The 23,643-nt window shown below is 39.8% G+C and overlaps 3 protein-coding genes across 4 annotated transcripts; all 3 read right to left on the bottom strand.

Annotated features, from left to right (window-relative positions):
- Positions 1-8,108: 8,108 nt before the first annotated feature.
- Positions 8,109-10,308, bottom strand: LOC138901476 (uncharacterized). The gene is made up of 3 exons (XM_070189244.1): positions 10,024-10,308; positions 8,991-9,233; positions 8,109-8,486 (listed from the first exon to the last, which is right to left on the bottom strand). The coding sequence occupies exons 1-3, from the start codon at positions 10,306-10,308 to the stop codon at positions 8,109-8,111; spliced, it is 906 nt and encodes a 301-aa protein (XP_070045345.1).
- Positions 10,309-11,679: 1,371 nt separating this feature from the next.
- Positions 11,680-12,735, bottom strand: LOC138901475 (uncharacterized). Its single transcript, XM_070189243.1, has one exon. The coding sequence runs from the start codon at positions 12,733-12,735 to the stop codon at positions 11,680-11,682; it is 1,056 nt and encodes a 351-aa protein (XP_070045344.1).
- Positions 12,736-14,347: 1,612 nt separating this feature from the next.
- On the bottom strand, positions 14,348-19,115 carry LOC104104373 (probable protein phosphatase 2C 12). 2 transcript variants are annotated; one of them, XM_009612439.3, is made up of 10 exons: positions 18,979-19,115; positions 18,555-18,866; positions 17,646-17,817; positions 17,213-17,366; positions 17,061-17,124; positions 16,723-16,830; positions 15,736-15,861; positions 15,401-15,636; positions 15,088-15,290; positions 14,348-15,008 (listed from the first exon to the last, which is right to left on the bottom strand). In XM_009612439.3, exons 2-10 carry the CDS (start codon positions 18,750-18,752, stop codon positions 14,980-14,982), a joined length of 1,290 nt encoding a protein of 429 aa, XP_009610734.1. In that variant the 5' UTR covers positions 18,753-18,866; positions 18,979-19,115; the 3' UTR covers positions 14,348-14,979. The 2 variants fall into 2 exon arrangements, with proteins under 2 accessions (XP_009610734.1, XP_009610735.1); XM_009612440.3 differs by having other exon boundaries at positions 17,646-17,757.
- Positions 19,116-23,643: the final 4,528 nt, after the last annotated feature.

Below are 23,643 nucleotides of genomic sequence, written 5' to 3'. Positions count from 1 at the left end.
GAATAGCTCTCACCTCTCTCTAAAAATATCACATGAACCTTCAAAAATGACCCCTAAAGCCTTTTTCTAAAAATGGGATCGGGTAAAATTTCAAAAACTTAAACTTGTCGAAATCGGGTCTGCGGTCGCAGACCGGACAGCAAAATAGGTATGCGGCCCGCAAAGGGGACCACAGAAAAGGGTCCCAAAACTGGGCTATTCGGGTTGGGTCTGCGCCAGGTCTGCGGTCCGCGGACCAGTTCTGTAGTCGCATAATGCACCGCAGAACTCCCCTCCGAAAATCTTCATGTTGGATATGTGATGGGTTTTGCAGCCCGCAAAATGGTTATGCGACCGCATAATGGACCGCAAAACAACCTACAAAATTGGACATTTCTCTTGCTTCACTCTGCGGTGGTTCTGCGGCCCGCAGAGTGATTCCGTTGTCGCATAGTGGACCGCAGAAATGCCCTTCTTTGTCAAAAGTTTTCTTCACAGGGCCTTACATTTCCATTATTTTAGATCGAGGCATTCAGTTCAATTTGCATTTCTGGAGAGCAGTACAGAGTGATTTGGGTACTTGGGTGGAGCTCAGCATGGCCTTTCATCCGCAGACCAACGGGCAGTCGAAGCGGACAGTTTAGATTCTGGAGGATATGCTTAGAGCATGTGTGATTGACTTCGTAGGGCAGTGGTATCGATTCTTACCATTGGCCGAGTTTTCTTGTAACTACTGGTATCAGCCCATCATTGAGATGGCTCTATTTGAGGCCTTGTATGGTCAATGATATCATTTCCCCATCGGTTGGTTTGAGCCCGACGAGGCTAGGTTATATGGTACTGATTTGGTAAAGGATGCCTTCGATAAGGTAAAGTTGATTCAAGAGCGGCTTCGCACAGCATAGTCCAGGAACAAGAGTTGTGCGGATCAGAAAGCACATGATATTTCATTTATGGTAGGCGAGAAGGTACTTTTAAATTCTCACAGAGGAAGGGTATCATGAGATTCAGACGGATGGGCAAGTTGAGTCTGAGGTTCATCGGTCTATTCAACATTTTGGAGCGAGTTGGTCAGGTTGCATACTGCCTTGCTTTACCTCCTAGCATATAGGGAGTTCATCTAATATTCCACATGTCTATGCTCTGGAGTACCATGACAACAGGTCCCATGTGTTGGATTACAGCTTAGTTCAGATGGATGAGATCTTGGGTTACGAGGAGCAGGCAGTTGCCATTATTGATAGGCAAGTTCGCAAGTTGAGGTCTAAGGAGATTTTAGTGTGAAGGTTCGGTGGAGAGGTTATCCAGTCGAGGAGGCGACTTGGGTGGTTGAGGAGGACATGCGGAGCAGATATCCACACTTATTCGGCATTTCACGTATAATTCTAAACCTGTTCGAGGGTGAACGTTTGTTTAAGAGGTGGAGAATGTATTGAACCGATCGGTCATTTTGCTTTCTAGATCCCCGTTCCCCTATTTAAGACTTTACATACGTCATTTTCCCGTTTTATGACTTGCGGGGATGGTTGGTTTGGCTTTTGAAGGGTTCGGGATGAATTTAGAACACTTAGTTCCATAATAGTGGCCAAGGTTGACTTGAGTCAACACTTTGAGTAAATGACCTAAGAATTGGCATTTGGATGTTCTAATAGATTCTTCTGGTGGTTTTGGACTTGGACGTATGTTCGGATCTAGTTTCGGATAGACCAGATGCGTTTCGGCGCTTATTATCGAAAGTTGGCCTTTTAAAGGTTTTAGAGTTTTCTAAGTTTGACTCGAAATAGACTTTGGTGTTATCGGATCCCATTTGGCATTCTGAGCCATGGAGTAGGTTCATAATATCATTTTGGACTTGTGTGTGAAATTTGGTGTCATTATGAGTTGTCTAAGTATGATTCGTCTCATTCGGAGTTAGCTAGAAGTTTGAGGTTTAGAAATTGATTAATTTTGTTTTGAGGTGTGATTCTTGGTTTCGATGTTATTAATGTATTCCGAGACTTCGAGTAGGTCTATATTATGTTTATGGACGTGTTGGTATGTTTGGACGGGGTCTCGATTGGCTCAGGTGAGTTTCGGAACATACGGAGCAAGGTTAAAGTTGGCATATTTTGCTGGTGTCTGGTGTGAATCGCGATCGCGGAAGGCTGTGTAGGGTTGAGGAGGATTTTTTCTATGCGATCGCGGAGTAACATAGAAATCACGAAGGGTGGCTTGGCAGTGCTTCGCATTAGCGCGATTAAGGTCGCGAACACGAAGAGTTAGCGGCGAGGGCCAGGGGAGGCAGTTGGTCTACGCGATCACGTGGAGGTATCCACGATCGCAGAACAGGGAATTCTGGGGGGGCTGCAGTTGAGCCTGCGCATTCGAAATTGAAGGCTCGCATTCATGGTGGTTCTAGTATGGAATCCTTCGCGTTCGCGAGGGCCTTGTTGTATTCACGTAAGGGAAGTCTGGGGTAGAAGCATGTTTGTTCTTCGTGATCGCGATTCTTTGATTCGCGATTGCGAAGGGTAATACCTAGGCGGAATACAAGATTAAATATGGGACTTAGGTTCATTTCACCCATTTTTCTCGTGGCTAGGGCAATTTGGGAGATTTTTTAAGGAGGATTTTCATCAAGTATCATAATGTAAGTAATTTTTACCTATTATGAGTAAAATACATGGATTAGGTGTGGATTTAACATAGAAATTTGTAGAATTTTGGGTCTTTATTGAAAACCCTAAAATTTGATAAAAATAAGATTTAACCACGAAATTGATTATGAAATTAGATATAAATTATATATTTTAGTTCGTAATGCTATGGGTAACATTTATCTGCGAAAATTTTCAGAATCCAGGCACATGGGCCGGGGTTTGACTTTTGTTGACATTCCGAGTGGGGTTGGGAATTGACTCTGATAGTTAAATTATGAGTTTTTGAGCATATATTGAGTGTTTTGTATCTCTTTTGACTAGTTTTGGGTTGCTCGGCATCGATTTGAGGTGACTAGTGAGGTGTGGGAGCCGAGTAGTTGGCTTAAAAATGAGGTAAGTCTCTTGCATAATCTTGTAAGAGGGAACTATACCCATAGGTATTTTATTTGCTATGTGTTATGTGTTATGGGTGCTACGTACGTATGAGGTGACGCGCATCCGTGCATAAGATTTATTTATGTTTATGTCCGGGTAGACTTAGACCTACATCAGGCCTTAACAATGCTACTTGAATTAAACTTGCTTGTTATTTACTTGAAATTTAACTGAGATGTAGACTAGAATTTATGTTTTGACCGAGCTTCTTTACCTTGATTTTTGGAAGGATATTTATTTGTCGGTAACAATTATGCTTTCTACTGTATTCCTATCCTTGCATTGTGTTTATGTGATTAGTTGTTCCGTGTCTTCTTGACCCGCACGTATATTCGCGAGTGGAAAAGTTTCTCTATTCCTATGGATCGGGTCGTACGCCTTGGCAGTGCTATGCAATAGCATTATGGATCGGGCTATACGACCACGACAGTATTATGAGATGTATCCATGGATCGGGTTGTATGACCTCGGTAGTGTATACTATTATTATGGATCGGGTCATACAACCTCGACAGAATTCGTGCTTAATATTCGATAGAGATCAGAGTACATATGAGTTATTTCCTAACATGAGAATTAACATTGTCTTCATTATCCTTGTTCGTTCGAGGTAGCATCTGACATTTGATGATTTCATAACAATTTCTATGTTGAAAATCATGTAGTTTATATTTATCTATTTCATTTTTACATGTTGGGCTTTATACATGTCTACTTTTATGTACTTTGTTATTAGACTACTAGTAAGTGTCTATGTTGATCCCACGTCACTACTTCTTCGAGGTTAAACTAGATACTTACTGGATTCGCGTTGATTTATGTACTCATACTACACTTCAGCATTAATTATGCAGCTACTGAGGCAGGTACTTCCGGTGGTCACCCGGGGTCGTAGACGCACTACCCGAAGACTTAGTGGTGAGCTGCTTTCTCTCCTTTGATCCGCAGCACCTGGAGTCTCTTTCCCCTATGTTTATTTGATTCTGTTTATTTTTATTTCAGACAGTAGTTATAGCGATTTTGTATATTCTACTAGATGCTCATAATTTGTGATATTGGATTTTAGGGATTTCTTGTAGATGTTCATGGTTGTACCTAATATTATCATCATTGTGCTTTATGTTTTGTTCATACCTTGTGACTTAGTAAGAATTAAAGTATTTTACCATGGTTTCCAAACTTAATTCCACTTTATTAATGTAATTCTTGATTCTAAAAGTTTTGTGACCGAATAATTGTGTTGGAGGTTTCAGTGGCTTGCCTAACGACAGGTTGGGTGCCATCACAGCCTACGGGAGAAATTAGATCGTGACATTTTCCTTTTGTGACGGTTGATTTTTATCCCATGTAGGCATTCAATTTTCTCCGATTCTTGCATTGGCATCTATTGAAGAGTGCAAGAATCAAAGTTATTTCATTCATGGATGAATTTTCACTTTGGGAATAATATGCTATGACATTTACATTACTCCATAAATGGGTTTGTTGAAATGGAGTTATTGATACAATCTGTTGTTGGGCGGTATACATTGCTGATAAAATATAGCTTGAAACTGATGTAGTGCATTATTATGATGCTCATAAGACTTCACCATTTTTATGTTTTCGAAATTTTGAAAGCCAATTTCCAACTATTTGTCAAAACTCCAATCCAAGTGATTTTTTATATGGTTGTGGGTTTGTGCAAAGTACAGAGGAGGGGGCTAATAGAGGTTGTGGTGGTAAATTCAAAGTGGTGGCAGTGAATATGGTGATTTGGTTATGTGGCGGTGGTAGTAAGGTGGAGGGGGAGGTGGTGTTAGATGGAACAGGGATAAAGTGGGACTTGGGCGATGAGGTGGCATGTGACATGGTCCATCTCAGTAATATGTCGGGTCATGTGAAATAATAATGTCATGGTGGAAGGTCCTAATGTAAGAGGAGTACTTTTGTACCAATTTTATGATGCCGGGGACTGCAGTAGACCAATAGTATAACGAAAAATATAAATGCTCCTTTTCTAATAGTAGAGGGGTATTTTTTACCCTTAACCTACCCCTTTATCATCATCCTATTTACCCACATAACATTTCCCAAGAAATCATTGGTAGCATTCATACGCCATCACTGGAGAATCCACTGAAGCTCACCATTTCTTCTCCATCAAAAATATTATAGCAGAATAACAAAAATCATACTTCCACATCTAAATTTCTAGAAAATTTGCAACCATGGTGAATCATAGTTGTATCTATACGAAACCTATCTGCAATTTATAGTTCTAGTGCAGTCCTTTTAGGATAAAAAAAATACCCTTTTCCTCTAATACCTAAATTTTTTATTTCAATTATTATTCATTCTGACATGTCTAGGTAGTGTAGTTATAGCATTTAAACTTTAATTTGCTAGAAAAATTGAATATAACAAATGTTGTGCACCTTCACCCGCTGGTTCCCGTCAATTATGGTGGCAATATATAGGTAGTAGCAGCTATAATAGAGGTGGAAGCAGAAGCGTATCCAGGATTTCAAGAATATGAGTGCACTATATAGATATTTGATTCGATTATATAAAATTTTATGGTGAAAAGAAGTTGGCAAGGAAAATATAATTAATGTTATATCCACAAAATAGCATTCACTTTACAATTATCCTCGACGAGTTTTTATACTTTAAAAACGGTCAATAATAGTATCATTACTTACCATTTTAAATATCTCACGCTCTATTTAGCAAACTAAACAATCATTCGAAAATTATCGTTCATCCTATTAAGTAGATCATTTTTTATGTAATTCATTGATGAGGATGCTCTTTTCATGCTTGCGATAGCAACAGGTAGAACTACATGGGGCCTCGAACCCTTGACCTAGGAGACAAAAGGGGTACTTAATCACTAGTGCACTAAAGTAGTCATTTGAGCATGGGTGGCCACAACTAAAAATTACTATTGTTATACATAGCATAGGGAGGGGAGCATGGGTGCATGTACCCCCACCCCCCTCCAAATAAATCTGCCCCTTGATGGAATTGGTGGGTTTTGATTGAATTTCATGGTGAGTTTCCATTGGAGATGGTAAAGAATGGTGAGGCAAATATGCACAATGCAGAAGAAATCCGTAACAAAAGGTATAATTTCTGCGGCTAATCAAGTAGTGCGTCAAGTATCTGGAATAGCAAAGTTCAATACCTTACGCAAGTCTACTCTCAGGCTAAAATATAAATTAAAGCATTTAAACAGGTAAGAATAACTCAAATAGTACAACTAAAACATGGTGTGAGTCTACGTCTACCCGTACATAATCAAGAATCTAGTATACGCATGGACACTAGTCACCTCATACGTGCGCAGCTCCCATAACACGTAGCACATAACAAATATAGCACCTACGAGGTAAATTCCATCTTACAAGGTTAGACAACCCTTTAACGTGAGGGTTTTCAAAATCGAAGAGCTTGTTGCTGCGGGGGCGAAACAAGCCCAATTGGAAGAGAAGTACAGGAAAATTATTGAGCAGAATAGGCTCTTTAGTTCAACTGTCTGCGACCTTGATGTTAGCCTCAGATCTGTTAGGTCCGCTCGGGAAAGCCTTTCTACCGAGGTAACTCACAACTCAAAGAACTTAAGCGCTGAGCGACTTCCCTCATTGTTGAAAAAACTTACGCCATGTATATCATGAGGAGAAAAACCTTGGAAGATGCCAAAGCAGGTATTATTGACTTTGATGTCGAAATTGCTAAGGCCCGAGAGCTCGAGTTGGCTGCTAAAAATGGACTCCCAGCGCAGTATGATGCTCCTGGCCCTCCTAGTTTTGGTTCCGAGTTCTCGGGAACTAAAGAGGAATCGGAGGGCGATGATGCTGAAGACCAAACTTGGGAAAATGCCGATTCATCCGAAACCAACCCTTTAACGTGAGGGTTTTCATAAGAAAGACCCTCTTATGTTTACGGTGCTCTTGAAGAGAATATCTCCTGCTCATTACGGCACTAGCATTTGAAGTACTTGTTTAACTTTCAAATGACAAAGTTAGTTCATTGTTCAGACAAGAAACAAGATAAAAACAAAAGGATTTCATTTCATTTAATTCCTTCTATTTTCAAAAGTACACAAGCATTTGCTATGCTAAAAAGAAATTGTCATTACTTGTGGCTATCTTGTACAACTTGTTTCTACGGGGCTGGCTGCGCAGTCCCTGGTTTCGATAATGCATTTATGTTTTCGGATTTTCGTTTCCCGATCGATGTGGCAGTCATTAATGTCGTATCCTCATATCATTCCCCCCTAGTGTTCGAATGTGAAGAATGTGAATTGGAACACTGGAAGTCTTGTACCTTTAACGATCCCATCAATGAATTACTAGATAATCCTTAAATCGGTAACACACCTTACTTACCCTTAGGAATCTATGCTATCGAGCAAAAGACTATCTAACAACTCTCTAGTGGTTTGTGCTCGTGAACGGTCGGGTAACCTTTGCTCGGTAGCAAACTTAACTTATTAGTGGGAATTTGCTACAGAGCCAAAGACTATCTAACCGTCCCCGAGTGGAAACTTGCTTGTTTACCTTGCTATTAAAGGTCCTATTGTTGTTGTCTTCATAGTATACTTTTTGTTGCTGCCTCGTTAAAAACCTTGCCAGAAAAACCCAATTGGGACAAAAATTGAACGAAGGGAAAAAGAGGGCAGCACATACTTTCTGATTGAATAATGTTTATCAACAATAATATCTTTTGAGGTGCGTCACGTTCCAATTGCTGGGCAATTTATCTCCATTCTAGTTCTCTAACTCGTATGAACCTTTCCCGGTGATAGCTGAAATCCGGTAGGGACCTTCCCACGTTGGACCTAGTTTCCCCGCGTTGAACTCCCGGGTATTTTGAGTTACTTTCCTCATAACCAAATCTCCTACTTTGAAATAACGGAGGTTGGCTCTTCGATTATAATACCGCTCCATTCTCTGCTTTTGCAGTCCCTGTGTTCCTCGAACAGCTCTAAGTTGATTAACATTGCTTCGTTGTTCGATTCTTTATCTGCCTAGAAATATCTCAAGGTGGGTTCACCTACTTCCACCGGGATTAAAGCTTTTGCACCGTACATAAGGGAAAAAGAAGTTTCTCCTGTGCTCGACTTGGCCGTTGTTCTGTAGGCCCATAGAACTCCGGTAATTCTTCGGGCCAATTGCCTTTAGCTGCTTCCAACCTTTTCTTGAGGTTTTGAATAATCGTCTTGTTCGTTGATTCCGCTTGACCATTTGCACTCGAATGATAGAGTGAAGATGTGATCCTCTTTATTTTCAAATCTTCGAGGAACTTTGTAATTTTTGCACCAATAAACTGTGGCCCATTATCGCATGCAATCTTTTTTGGTATTCTGAACCTGCAAATTATATTTGCCCACAAAAGATCAACCACTTCGATTTCCTCGATCTTCTGATAAGGACCTGCTTCCACCCACTTAAAAAAATAGTCAGTCAAAATTTCAAAAAAAAATCCTACCTTTCCGGGAGCCGGTGGCAGTGGTCCGACGATGTCCATCCCCCATTTCATAAACGGTCACGGAGACAAAACCGAATATAAAGGTTCTGCTGGTTGATGCACTAGTGGTGCATAGCATTGGCACTTATCACATTTTCGTACGAAATCTTTGGCGTCCTGTTCCATACGGGGCCAGTAGTATCCTGCCCGTACCAACTTCAGCACTAAGGAATCTGCACGCAAGTGGTTGTCGCATATCCCTTCGTGGATCTCTCTCATGACATAGTTAGCTTCGGATGCCCCTAAGCATCGGGCCAACGGGCCTTCGAAAGATTTTCTATATAATTGTCCTTTTTTGAAGCTATATCGCGCTGCTTTGGTGCGCAACGCCCGGGAAGCTTTGGGATCTTCGGGCAACTTCCCGTGCTCGAGATAGTCGATGATTTCATTTCTCTAGTCCCACACCAAATTAGTCGAATTTACCTCATAATATCCATTCGCATCCAGGACTGAGTTTATCAGTTGTACTACCGTACCGGACTCCGATCTCTTCATTTTCGTCGATGATCCTAAGTTCGCTAATGCATCAGCTTCTGCGTTATCCTCCCTTGGGATATGAGTAATTGACCACTCCCGGAATCGTGCCAACAGATGGACTTTTATCACGTATTGCTGCATGCGTTCTTCTTTGATGTCAAAGATCTCGTAGACCTGATTTACCACCAGCTGCGAGTCACATTTGATTTCGATGACCTTAGAGTCAAGTCCCCGGGCTAATTCGAGCCCTGCAATCAAAGCTTCATACTCTGCTTCATTGTTAGTTAAAGGGATCGTTCTGATGGCTTGCCTTAGGGTTTCCCCAGAAGGCGTGATTAAGATTATTCCGAGCCCGAACCCTTTCACGTTGGTAGCTCCGTATGTGTATAAGGTCCAAACCCCCGATGTCGATTCTGACACCATTACTGATTCTTTGGTTGCCAGATGCAATAATCCCGGACTGAAATCGGCCATAAAGTCGGCCAAGACTTATGACTTAATTGCAGTCCTCGGTTTATATTCTATGTCGAATTCGCTCATTTCGACGGCCCATTTGGCCAATCTTCCCGAGAGCTCGGGTTTATGGAGAATGTTCCGCAAAGGGAAAGTAGTCACCACGGCTATCGTGTGGCATTGGAAGTAGGGCCTCAGCTTCCGAGCGGCAACTACGAGAGCTAAGGCCAGTTTCTCCAAATGTGGGTAGCGAGTTTCTGCTCCTGTTAAAATTTTGCTAACATAATAAATTGGAGATTGCGTACCTTCGTCCTCTCGGACCAAAATCGCACTTATCGCAACTTCCGAGACCGCGAGGTAAACTAGCAACCTTTCACCTTCTTTTGGTTTTGAAAGCAATGGAGAGCTTGATAAGTACTTCAAATCTCTCAAAGCCTGATGGCACTCCGGTGTCCATTCGAAATTATTTTTCTTTTTAAGCAGTGCAAAGAAGCAATGACATTTTTCTGACGACCGGGAAATAAACCTGCTTAAAGCTGTCAATCTTCCTGTGAGCCTTTGGACTTTCCTTTACGTTTGACAGTTGATCTGAGATGTCTTCTATGGCTTTGATTTTATCGGGATTTACCACAATTCCCCTTTGTGAGACCAGAAATACCAGAAACTTACCAGAACTAACCCCGAACGTGCACTTCTCAGGATTAAGTTTCATATTATGCTTCCTCAGGATGTCGAAAGTTTCTTGCAGATGTTTAAGGTGGTCGCCTGCATTCAAAAACTTAACGAGCATATCGCCTATATAAACTTCCATAGTTTTTCCTATTTGATTTTCAAACATCATGTTTACGAGCTGTTGATAAGTGGCTCCGGCGTTTTTCAACCCAAAGGGCATCACATTGTAACAATATGTACCGAAATTCATTATAAATGAAGTCTTTTCCTGATCCTCCTGGTTCATCTTAATTTGGTTGTACCCGGAATAAGCATCGAGGAAACTCATTAACTCGTGCCCGGTCGTGGCATCAATCATTTGATCGATATTTGGTAGTGGGAACGGGTCTTTTGGGCACGCCTTATTTAGATCTTTATAATCTACACACATGCGAAATTTATTGTTCTTCTTAGGAACTACTACTACATTAGCTAGCTAGTCCAGATATCTTACCTCTCGGATCGAACCGATATTAAGCATGCGGGTTACCTCTTTTTTGACGAATTTATTCCTGGCTTCGGCAATAGGGCGCTTCTTTTGTCTTACTGGAGGTATGTTGGAATCGAAGCTTAACTTATGCACGGCTACCTCCGTTGGGATGCCTATCATATCCTCATGCGACCACCCAAAACAATCGGCATTAGATTTAAGAAATTCAATAAAATCAGACTTGTGTTCCGGGTGTAGTCCTATCTCCAAGTGGAATTTCCTTTCTAGGAATTCTTCGAACAATGCAACTTGCTCCAGTTCTTCCGTCGTGGACTTCGTTATATCCGTCTCTTCAGGAACTTAGAAATATCTCGGCACCTGATAATGTTCTGACGCCTCATTTCCTGGGGTCATTTCTTCTGGTTCGGGAGTGGGTGCCGGTTCTTGTAATTGCTACGCCGCGTGTTCCTTTCCTTTGCTACTGGAGACGGAAATTGCGTTCATCTCTCTTGCTGCCGGTTGATCCCCCCTTATCCGCTTGATTCCTTCGGGCGTTGGAAACTTCAACAATTGGTGATATGTCGAGGGCACAGCTTTCATCTCATGTAACCATTGCCTTCCCAGGATGATATTGTATCCCATGTCACCATATACTACCTCGAAAAGGGTTGTTTTCATTACTCCTTCAGCGTGCGTGAGTAATAAAATCTCTAACCGGGTCGTCACGCTCGCGAGGTTGAATCCAGCTAGGAGCTTTGTGGCCGGAATAATGCTTCCGGTGAGTTTAGCTTGCTCCAATACTCTCCATTGTATGATATTAGCTTAACTTCCTGGATCCACTAGAACACGTTTAATCTTAAAATCTAACACATTTAAAGAAATTACCAGTGCATCATTATATGGTAGCAGCAATCCGTCTGCGTCCTCCTCCGTAAAAGTGATATCGTCTTTCCGGAGTTTTTTACTATGAGTTATTGATACTTTCGTCTTCTTTGCTGCCGAAAAGGTGAGCCCTTAATCACATTCCCTCCGAAGATCATATTAATCATTTGGCATGGGGGTTCTTCTCCTACTTTTGAGGGTTCTGCGTTGACCATAATTGTTCTTAGCTCGGTCGCTTAAGAACTCTCTGAGGTGACCATTCTTAAATAGTGTCACCACTTCTTCTCGAAGGTGTCGGCAGTCCCCTGTCCGGTGGCCATTCATCCCATGGTACTCACACCATAAGTTGGGATCCCTCTGGTTGGGATCAGATCTCACCGGTCTCGGGAACCGTGCCTCTTTGATGTTTCTCATGGCTGACACCAATTCTACTATACTGACGTTGAAGTTGTATTCCGATAACTTGGGGTAAGAAGGATCCTGTGACCCTGACGTTTCTTTATCCTGTTGTGATCTGTTGTTCCGACCGCGATCGATCCTTCTGTCAACGGTGAACTTGTCTATTGTCCAGAAGTCTCTTCCACGACCTTCAGTCCACTCGTAGGGCAAAGATCGGCCCCTCGAAGTCCGTCTGCCCGTGTCGTAATCATCTTTTGATTTTTCTCTATTCTTATCCCGTCCTTTGGTCCACGATGGAAAACCAACCTGATCATCTTCGATTCTTATTTTTGACTCATACCGGTTGTTGACATCCGCCCAAGTCGTTGCTTGAAACACAAGCAAACTTTCCTTTAACTTCCGGGAGGCGTCCGAACTTCTCGGATTCAGTCCTTTGGTGAATGCTTCAGCTGCCCATTCATTCGGGACAGTTGGGAGCAGCATTCTTTCCTTCTGGAATCGGGTAACGAACGCTCGTAATAACTCGGACTCTCCCTGCGCAATCCTGAATATATCGGCCTTCAGGGCTTGTACTTTTCTGGCCCTGGCATGGGCCTTGATGAAAGAGTCTGCGAGCGTTTCAAAGGAATCTATGGAATGCTCGGGTAACAGGGAATACCACGTTAAAGCTCCCCTCGTGAGAGTTTCTCCAAATGTATTTAACAATACAGATTCAATTTCGTGCGGAGCTAGATCATTTCCTTTTACCGCCGTTGTGTAGGTGGTAATATGCTCCTGAGGGTCTGAAGTTCCGTCATACTTTGGCACTTCAGGCATTTTAAACCGCTTCGGGATTAATTCTGGTGCAGCACTCGGCTTGTACGTCAATTGAGTATACTTCTTGGAGTCCGGGGGTTCAGTACTGGTGGCGCGCCCGGGATTTGGTCCATGCGGGAGTTTACTTCCCTCATAAACCGTAAAAGTTCATTCTTGAAAGGATCATTCTCGTTATTGAGACCGGATCCGCTCCCCCCAACCCCGTCGGAGCCAACTTCACCCCTGGGAGTGTTGTTGTCAACCCTCTGCGTTGTTTGGTTTGCGGGAACACCGGGAGGAATTGGATCTCGTCTGTTTGCATTATTCGAAGCCCCCGACAGCGCCTGCTTCAACTCTGTCATAATCTTATCATGTGGCGTGAGATGGCCTAAAATGATCGCTTGTTGCTCTTGTAAGACCCTTACCACGTCAACAACATGCTCCTCATCAAGATCATCGGGAGTCGTCTCCCGAACATGTCGAGGATACTGCATGTCATGCACTGGTGTGGCGCCATTCCCCTCATTGTGGATGTCACTGATTGAGTCCTCGAAGTGAGGTTGATCTCCTCGAACCTCGGGGTTGTGCATATTGTTAACAGTGTTTTCTGTCATTTCTTATGATTTTTTCTAAGACAAAATAATCAAAGCACGTTAGTAAAAAGGGCAAGGCTCAATTTAGTTGCACGGCTATCTAGGCCCCACGATGGGCGCCAAATTGTTTACCCCTAAAACGGTACAGTTGAATTTATACGTGGTTTCTAGGCAAGTGAACTAATTTGATCCCGAAAATAATGAAATAAGTAAAGAATTATGCAATACTTAGCCTTAAAATGTAGGAGATAACAGTTTCGGGAACAATGTTTCCGGACACAGCAATGATGAAATCAAAAAGCGAGAAAGTAAAATTGTATTAAGCTTTGTATAAAATGTAGTGTCAGTTTGCCAGAAAATTCGTTTCATTTACAATGATAACTGAGCTCACTATTTATAATTGTGTCTAGGGAACGAGGTCCTAGGATCGTACCCTCCTTTAATGTCAATTATGAGGGTCATTGATGAAGATATAACGGTGGACATAAATGCCAAATTTCCTGTAACGGGTCGTCGCTCTTAATGCCGCAGAATATTCTTTATTAAATGCTACCAGGCACAGAGCATTTAACACACATTTATGAACGTTATCCCTTCCGGTGACAAGCGGAATAGCTGTGTTCGATCTTTGGCCATCCCTGTATTGGGTTCCACGTGTCCTTCCCTTAGATGACCACGTGTCATATCATATTTTACCCTATATACATCTATGTATATATACATATTGTATCGAAAACATTGAGTTTGATTGAACCCAGTAAGTATTCCCTCCATCCGCCACTGCTCCCCGCTTGTGGAAATGAATGGATCAGAAGCTGGCTTGGTTCTCTATTTTCAAGGGGCGGGGAGGAGGAAATGAATGAGCCATCCCATACCAAGAAGATCATCAGTGATGTAGTTTAAATATATGGTTACTTTGTCACAGATGAAAACATAGACTTGCTAAAAGTTTCACGAAAGAAAGTCTTACTAAAAGAGGTAAAATGGCAAGAAAAAAAAGTGATGAATAGCAATACTTCCACATAGAGAAGACGAAATGATCAGATAAAAATACAGAGATTCCATGTCTTTGTTTAAAAAGCCCAAAAAGAAAGGACTTGAAAGAACAATCTGATTTGAATGGTTACCCCTTCTTGGTTTAAGAAGAAAGGAATTATACAAGAATAAATTTAACAACAGGGTGATCAGCAAACTTTATCAAGTGGGGAGAACAAGGGAGGTAAAAAAGGATAAAGAAAAACAACCTAACAATCCTGATCAATCTTCCTAGCTAATAAAGTTACACTGATCAATGCCTTTCACTCACTATTAATTCTACACAAGAAAAAGAATCAGTGTTATAGCAGTGATGACAATCAGAGAGAAATTACCTCTGATATGCTTTATATATGGTCTTAAGTTTCCATTGTCTTACCACTTCATGATGGGGCCAGGTGTACTTGAAATGTGAACTTTTTCAGAAAGTGTCTCTGCGGTATACTGGGGTAGTCGTCTCTCTCCGTCTTTCGACCTAAAAGAGGCAAACCAGAACGGTTGACGCTTGTGTTTGAGATGCCACAGAAGCAATTATATTTTGTTTAATGAAACAGAAGGAATGTTTTGTTAATGACGGTGGAACTCCAAACTATAATCATGGGTGAAGCAATAGTTAGTAGTTGCATTTTGGGGTTAACTAGTCGCTGTCACTACTATATCTTCCATCTGCAAAAGTAAAACATGGATGATCAGTAATTTTAGAGGGCCAAAGTGTAGCATTTCAGCAGAAAATGAATCGACTTACTTCCGGAAGGTCTTTTTCCTTCCATGGCTTCTTTCTTCACTTGGCAGCTTGAGCAAAGGAAAGGGCCATCCCATGGACGAGCATTTCTTGTATTCAAAGAGCCAGCATGTATTGAAATACCTTCTCCAGGTTTTATCTCTACTTGACAGACGGCACACATGAATAACTTAAACATGTTGCAAACTGGATACTTAGTATCTAACCTGCAGTCATATGAAGATAGCAAATATAAACACCAGGGGTACTTCACCACAATATCTAAAAGGGATATCCCATATGACAGTGGATGCATCAGAATTAGCATGACACAAACCTGTCAGAAAGTGATGCAGATCCTTCCTCAAATAGTTCTTCCACAACATCTGGTTCATCATAATCTCTCTCAGTATTAGAAGATGACTCGGATGTTATTTTGCGAAATATAGACTTAAACACTTTCTTCCCTGACTTTTTGGGTGGTGGCTGGGGAGGATTTGGCTTTTCTGGGGGCTGTATATCAACCACAATACAGGTAGTGTCATCTCGAATCCCTTTTGGCTGCACGGCTTCCTGCAAATTGGAGGAGAGAGGTATCACTAGATAATTGGAAAATTTAATAAAGTAAATTATATCATAATTAACCTATTGGATATCAAGTAAGGATATTACCTTAACAATTTGAGAAGCTGCAGCATCCGGAGGCATTCCACGACAACATTCTACAGCCATTTCTGCAGACAAAGCATCCCAGACACCATCGCTTGCTATTACAAGCCTTCCACCTGCTGAAGATAGCTGTTCACGTAATGTTGAACATGTTCAGGAAATGTATAATATAAACAAAAGATTAGAACTTGAGTAGAATTAGTAAATCAAAAGATTCAGGAACATCTAAAAGCTGACATACTGGAGAAAAGGGAAAATCAAATGAAAGAATGCACAATGTTCTGATGTTTCTAATAGGCGCTGAAAACCAGAAAGTGCATTGGTTTCTGTTAAATACTTTACAGTAAAATATTAATGAGTTACGTCCAGCAACCCTGGATACGATCAATTCCAGCTCCATCTACCCATACATTGACTTCTTGAAAAGGCATATCATGATTAGACTATCAATGGCATTCTATCACTTGCACTAAAATGCAAGAGGTTCACAAAGATACAAGGAAATTTTACAATCTGGAACTGCTGTATTTCCTCAAATTTGAACATATCATGACTGGATTAGATACTATAATAAGCACTAAGTTTTGACAAAGAAGCATCCAAAGCAAAAGGGTCGCCAAAATTGCAGTAATGGAAATTATTTCCAGGAATGATGGAAAGAGAAAATGAATCGTGACAAGACTCCACTCCACTGTGAAGAAAGCAGAGATCTAGGAAAGGCATTTACAAGATTCCAACTTCCCATCAAGAAATACTTTGATTTAAAGCACGGCTTCAATCTTTGAATTTTTCAAACGCAGTTTCATCTTCCCAAACTTGATGTAGATCAATCATAAGTGGGTGTGGATTGGAGTCTTCACTCTTCACAATTGAATGCTTTAAAGTTTGCAAGCTGAAATATGTGGTTGCAAATACACAAAGGACATATGCACTTGAGCAATAGACCCAAAACAGAAATGCAAAGAGGAAGCTAACACATGGTAGACAAACCTTTACTTGCTTTACATAGGGTACAGGAACAATGAACTCGCCAACATCCATATCTCCAATGGATCGAGAGAGGCATAACCCACCAGGCCAACATCTCAAAGGACCAATCTGAAATGAATTTGGATCACTTGGTAAGACAAACTTTCCTCAAGAAAAGGAATAAAAGCCCAAAATAGAAAAGTGAAAGAATATAAATGGAAATTATGACATGCCAATAAAAGAAATGACGCAGTTTTTATGCTGAATGCAGCTACATTCCCATTAATTACCACACTTCATGATAAATGTATTGAGTGTGCAAAAGAAAGAAACGGGTAACGGGCTAAACAAAAAGATACCTGTGTTCCACCACCAGTATTAAGCCGACCAACCTCTCCACCACTTGTTGTTATGCGTTCCCTCCTATTCAATTCAACATAAACTATTAAAATGTTATTCAAGAGGCAAACCCATATTAATTAGTTAGTTAAAGTCATAAAAAGCATCTCACTCCTCTTCATTGCACTCTAGTCTATGATCAGCTGATAGATAATAAATTCCCCCTTCAGCAGATTCTAATATACATCGAGAATCGCCAACTGAAGCAACTGTTACAACCCATCCTTCAATTATAACGAACGTGACTGTTGTCCCTGATTTCTGTGCTGCAAGATTACACAAGTAATATCAGAATAATATATTCACACTATTACGGGAAAAAAAACTATTGATTTCTCTTAATTAAATTATAAAAGAAAAACAAATTGTTTACAAGAAATAGTAAAGAGGTTCACATGATTTTTGTATTATATCTAAAACACGCAGAATAGAATCACCGTAGCTACAAAGTTTCTTGTATCATTTACATTTTCATGGAGAAACTCTATGATAGGTTTTCACAGCATGCTTATATTAGTTTTCTTCTATATAGAAACAACTAATACCTTTTTCTTGGAATTCTTTGTCTGTCTTGACGAATCCTGCAACCAAAGCCCTAGGCAATGCTGCAACCCACTCATCTCTGTTGAGGTCTGAGGGAATAGCACTCAAGACATTCTGCAAGAGATTCTCTTTAGAATATATAGCAGCTGCCGACCCATTGTGCCCATCAAATAACTACAAAAGGAATGAAATACAAATTACATGACTGCAATCATATAAAAACAAAAAAGGGAAGTGCGACTACCGATGTTCAACAATTTGCTGAGAAAGAATTTTTGGTCAAACATGCAAAAATTTCAGGTGAAACCATAACAAAAAAATGCTTCATTCACAAGAACTAGTGGATTCCTGGCCAACAATCTTAAAAGGAAAAATAAAGGACTTCTCCCACTTGAGATAACTATTGATTCTACACGGAAAACATGTCAAAGTAAGATCAAGGCAAAAATGTCCAAAGTTGGCACCATGATCATCTTTCTCAACCATATAGGATACTGCATAACTTATCAGATTCAGCAAGATATCTATGATTCGATATGACAAATTCTTATCCAAAGGCAAGGATAAGAAGGAATATAGCATTAGCATACAAAAGATATCATGAGCATATAGAAGACACTGTGGTATCCACAATCTAGTGGTGGAGCCAAGAATTTGAATAAGGGGATTCAAAATAATGTAAGAATGTCACGCCTAAGATTTGAACCTGTGTCAAGGGGATTCAAGGACTTATATATGTGCAGAAAACATTTATTTTTACTCTTTTTGCACAGTGTAATTTTCTTACAAACGGGATTCAATTGAACCCCTTCACTAAAGGTAGCTACGATCTAATATGATAATTTATTATGCAAAGGCATCGATAAAGGACACATTTCTTAAAAACATAAGATAGAAACATCAAATCCTACCCCAAAAACAGAAAAGGTAGTAACTCCATCTCCCAAAACCCGCTGGCATTCGGTCTTGAGGAAGGTGAAGTCTTCCCCTTTCTTGCTCTGACTAGCTTGACCGTGAGAAATCTCGGGCCTTTCAATCTTCTCATTGGCCAGTTCCCTTTTCAGCAATACAGACAATGGGACCGTTTGATGTTCACCCTTGGACAACATTGTTCGGTCCCCTTCCAAATCCGATAGAAAAAATTACCTCCTTATTAATTCCAAAAAACAAAATATAGCTTCCCAAATTTACATTTACTCCTCCATTGTCCGTTCATCCATTTCCTATACAAAACAAACAATAACCACCTAAATCAAATATAATCAAATAAACGATCCAATGAAAAAGAACCACTAAGTACCCAAATTAATCAATTAATCAATCAATCAATCTAACCTCTTATTTTAAATCATCCTTCAAAACGTCCATTTACCGTTGCCTTTGGCTTTATTTCTTGTATGAGTTGTTTTCTGCAAAAATTAAAAAAAAAAAGGGGGGGGGGGGGGGGGGGGGGGGGGGGGGGGGACGAGGGAGATAGAAAAATGGAGGAATTTTTGTTTTTATTAGTATAAATGTTGGTTTTGTGACATTATAGGCATGTGCGGACATGTCCGAAACGCACCATTCGTTTTGGTTCGGCGTTTAACTAAAAATTAAATGCTGTGAGAATATGTTGAGCTGTTTATTACCTTAATCTGCGCCATCCCAACTAACTTGCGCTTCTTGGCGCCTTCTCATAATAATAATAATAATAATAATAATAATAATAATAATACTGAAAAGGCGCTAAAATTTATCTTGTCCTTCCTATTTGGTTTATACAAGGTCATAGAAAAAGTATAAAAGTAATCATGTTTTTTTTACATAAACTTAAGAAATTAAAAAAAATCAAATAATATAATTTCTATATTTGCAAATCATATAAAAAGGTCAAACTTTCAATAGATTGAAATATCTTTGAGTGTCTAAAGATCATAGTTAAAGAGAAACGTTTGGTTGTTAAAATAATAGTTGTGTCATCTTTAATTGGAAAGGTAGAATTTTTAGTTGGCCATTTTGCTACTTTTTTTCTCACACTCCTTGATACTAATTACTAAATGATTCGGCAAAATATTAAAAAATTATGTACATAATTTATGAAATTGATTGACACCAGTCAATTTCTAAAAATAATAAAAATAACAGAAATGACGATGACAAAAAAATAATATAATGGTTATCTATATGGAGATTAATAAAATAATGAAACATTCAAAAATACAAAGGTAAAATAAGAGATTGCCTTCCCCGGTTTACCCTTAATTTATTTGACTGAAGAGAATTTCGGAAGGACCGCTAGTTTTCTGGGAAAACGATTATGTACTGATAAACGAACGGCTAATTGTGAAAGGGTGTCATGTGCTAGAGCTCTGATTGAAATGGACATCACAAAACCCCATCCCCAAACACTGCCTATTGAGAAAGTTGATGGGACTATTTGGGAGCGGGTGATTGAGTATGAATGGGAACCAAAGTTATGCTTAGATTGTTACCAATTTGGGCATTTCACTGGGGATACAAATAAAGTCATAACTCTGAGCCTAGCAAGCTACATGTGCAGCAGAACAAGAGTAAGAAAAAAAAGAAGAAGCTTGAATGAAAGGCAAAACCTGAAGTGAGAGAGCAACCAACAACTCCTCCACCTTAAGAGACACTATTGCAGGAGCAGATAGCACCAGTTCAAAAGGAGACTACTGATAGAGGAAAGAAGGTGGAGACTGCTCGGAAGAGTAAGAACCAACAGAAAATATTGGATGAGGTCCAATATGCAATCTGCAATAAGAAATGTTTTTGCTCCCTTGAGAATTCAGGAAGGCAAGCAAAATACAACAGAGGTGCATGAGGCTTCTCAAAGTTATGGGATGACCAGAAGTGATATAAATAAGGTTATAAAGGACAATACCTTCAAACATATCTTCACCCATGATCATTTGTTCTTGAAATATTAGAAGGCTAAATAAGTCGTTTAAGCAGAAGGAATTAAAATTCTTTATGCAAAAAAAATAAAGCAGATATTATTGGATGTTTAGAGACTAGAGTCAAACTACCAAAAGCTGATATGATCAAAAGAAAACTAGGAGTAGAATAGTATTTTTCTTCTCAAACAATGCAAGTGCACCAAATGAGAGGATTTGGATAAGATGGAGAAATCCTAATGTCAATGTCTCAATAATGTTGGAGACATCTTAGTTAATCCATTGCAAGATTAGTGACAAGAATTCCTCATTTTCTTGTTTGATGATTGTTGTGTATGGTCTCCATACAATTGCAGAAAATAAAGGATTATGGGATCAACTTACGAATATTGATAGTACAGTGAATAAATCTTGGCTGATAGTAAGAGATTTTAATATTTTCCTATCGGTGGAGGATAGACTGAATGGGTACCTATCCAACCAATTGAGGTAGCTGACTTCCAGCAATATATAGAGGACTTGGGAATAGGGAAGATCACTAGGGGAGGATGCCAATACTCCTGGTGCAACAAAAGGGGAGTTGAAGACAGAATCTATAGCAATATAGATTGGGCTTTTGGGAATGGTCACTAGTTCTATAATTATATCAATTTTGAGACAGACTATATCTTACTTGATGGCTCAGGCCACTCACTTGTGTTGTTAAATACTGGAACTGCAAAGGCTATATTGAGAAGGCCCTTCAGGCTATTGAATGTATTGCTGCAACAGCAGTGCAACATCAAGACTTCAAAGATTTAGTTAATGGAACCTGGGAACAAGAGGTAACATGGAACCAAATGTACGTGGTATGGAAACGATTGAAACTACTAGAGGATAAAGCAAAAGGGTTAAATGTTTAACCAAAGAATTAGATTCTCAGTTAAAGCCTATTTTTAGAAGTACTCGGGTTACTGATAATCAAGAAATTCAATATTCTCTCAGAAATAAAAAAGGAAATTAGAATAAGAAATGACAAAATAATCAATTGAAAGCACAAGAAAATAATTATCTTCCAATAATAATCAGAACGTTCCCTTACAAGTGAAATTCCCTTCCCTTATATAGGAATTTACAAATATAACGTTTCTTCCCTTTTATGACCGAATCATTATAAGCATTAATGACATTAATGAAACGTTATAATTGGCAACTGTAACTGTTCATGAAGATTCTGTAACGGTTTCGGTTCTTCTTCCACATTAATTAGAGGTTCATGAATCTTTCCTCTTTATTGTCTTAATTCATCCTGCCTATGTCTCTTCACTGAGTAATTTAGGCTCGAGCAACCGTACCCTTTCGTCTCGTGAGTGATTTGCTCGTACCTGTTGTAAATCATAAATCTTTTAATGCGACACTCCAGTTGTCATCTTCTTAGTGATCCACGTTTCTTGCCTTGCCATCCTCATATAATTTCATGTGTAATATTTATTTTTTACTAATACAGATAGTCCCCCCACTTGCCAAATATTCAGCAATTGAATATTTGGGAAGTGGTACACATTTATGGCGGGAATTTTTTGCCGTCGTTTTCCATGTATCATTGTGTCTTTTTTAGAACCAACGCGTCGTATGTCACTTACATTTAATGCATGTGCCACGTGGAATTTATCGATTGGGTCTGCGACTCTTCAGCGGTTCTTAGGGCTTTCCTGCGGCTGCGTCAGTCACGAAATAACTGTTTTATTATGACGTTTCCATCATGACTCCCTTTACATGACGGTTGCTTCTTCTTATAAATACCTCTTATGCCTTTGCTTTCACAAAAACCTTCAATCTACAGTATTCTTCTTCCATAATCGTTCTTATACATCAGCACGTATTATTTTACTGTACAACCATGTCTTCATCGAACCCTGATCCTCGTATAGTAGTAATTATAGATGAACTTCCCCCTTCAACTGCTCCTGTTAGGAGTAGAAGAGGCAGTAGGTTGCGTAGCTTAGGATCTTTATCTGTTCGTGGTTCTACTTCTCAACCCAACGTTGCTACCCCTTCTTCTTCTAGAACTAGGTCTTCTTCAACTCATAGATCTTCTGCCAAAAATAGAGATTCGAGTGAACCTATTCGAGAACCAATTGTTGATGAAATTATTCCTGCAAAATTTTCTTTCTCCACTGGTCGTGAATCAATTAGAAATCAAGTTACTTCTATGACTTCCCATGATCGTGCCAATGTTTATCCTTCCCAAATTACTGAGGGTTTGATTTCTCTTATGCGAAGAGAATGCCATTGGAAATTTGACTTTCTAATTTTAGTTCCTGGTCCAAACCAAAGGATTACTTCGTTCCAAGCTGGTTACTCTTTCGTTTACACATATCCTTTTACGTTAGGTTTTAGACCACCTATTGACCCAGCCATCATAGAATTTTACCGTTTCTTTAACGTTTGCTTAGGACAGATTGGTCCTATTGTATGGAGAGATGTTGCATTTTTAAGATACCTGGCTAATTCGGCCTCTTTACCATTCACCTTTCAACACATGCTTCATCTTTATTCCCCTAAGTTGTTTCGTTCAGGGGTATTTACTCTCGTGGCTAGGAGTAAAACGGTTTTGGTTAGCCTTGAAGATGATAAAGATCGTGGCCGGTATGCCCGTTTTGTTGATGCTCCCACAAGTGATTTAGTGGGTGAAGAGAACATGCCTTTTCCAGAAAAATGGAACTTTGCACGTAAGTTTTTTTTAGATATCTTTCTTCTCTTTTATGCAGGAAGAAGAAACTTACGATCACGTGGCTATTTTTTTTTCTTTTTAGCAACCATGGAAGTTGTTTAAGAAATACCAGACTTCCGTGCTTGGGTAAAAAAATTATTGTCGGTTGCTCCTATGAAAGGAAGGTCTTGGAAATACCTTTCTCATAGGTTTGGTTGGAAAGTTAAAACTCATGGTATGCTTCCCTTTAACTTTCTACCTTTCTTTCATATTTATTTGGAGATTTACTAACTTCTTCTGCTAGTGTTTCCCATTCGGGGTGTTAGTGCTGCGTTTATTGCTTCATCAAGACTTTCTTTGTCCATGGCTCAAGAGATGATTTGAGTTCTTCATCAAAGAGAAAAGCAGAGAGAG

This window comes from Nicotiana tomentosiformis, chromosome 11 (assembly GCF_000390325.3).
Source record: "Nicotiana tomentosiformis chromosome 11, ASM39032v3, whole genome shotgun sequence".
NCBI lineage: Eukaryota > Viridiplantae > Streptophyta > Magnoliopsida > Solanales > Solanaceae > Nicotiana > Nicotiana tomentosiformis.
This window is presented reverse-complemented; position numbering and strand designations above follow the sequence as displayed.

Coding starts and splice junctions, on each gene's coding strand:
- LOC138901475 (XM_070189243.1), bottom strand. CDS start 12,735: ATGCCTGAAGTGCCAAAGTATGACGGAACTTCAGACCCTCAGGAGCAT.
- LOC138901476 (XM_070189244.1), bottom strand. CDS start 10,308: ATGGAAGTTTATATAGGCGATATGCTCGTTAAGTTTTTGAATGCAGGC. Junction 9,234..10,023: donor AGATTGACAGCTTTAAGCAG/GTTTATTTCCCG, acceptor TGTGACTCGCAG/CTGGTGGTAAATCAGGTCTA. Junction 8,487..8,990: donor ATGCGAATGGATATTATGAG/GTAAATTCGACT, acceptor TATTTTTTTAAG/TGGGTGGAAGCAGGTCCTTA.
- LOC104104373 (XM_009612439.3), bottom strand. CDS start 18,752: ATGTTGTCCAAGGGTGAACATCAAACGGTCCCATTGTCTGTATTGCTG. Junction 17,367..17,645: donor CAAAGAATTCCAAGAAAAAG/GTATTAGTTGTT, acceptor GTAATCTTGCAG/CACAGAAATCAGGGACAACA. Junction 16,831..17,060: donor ATACTGGTGGTGGAACACAG/GTATCTTTTTGT, acceptor AATTCATTTCAG/ATTGGTCCTTTGAGATGTTG.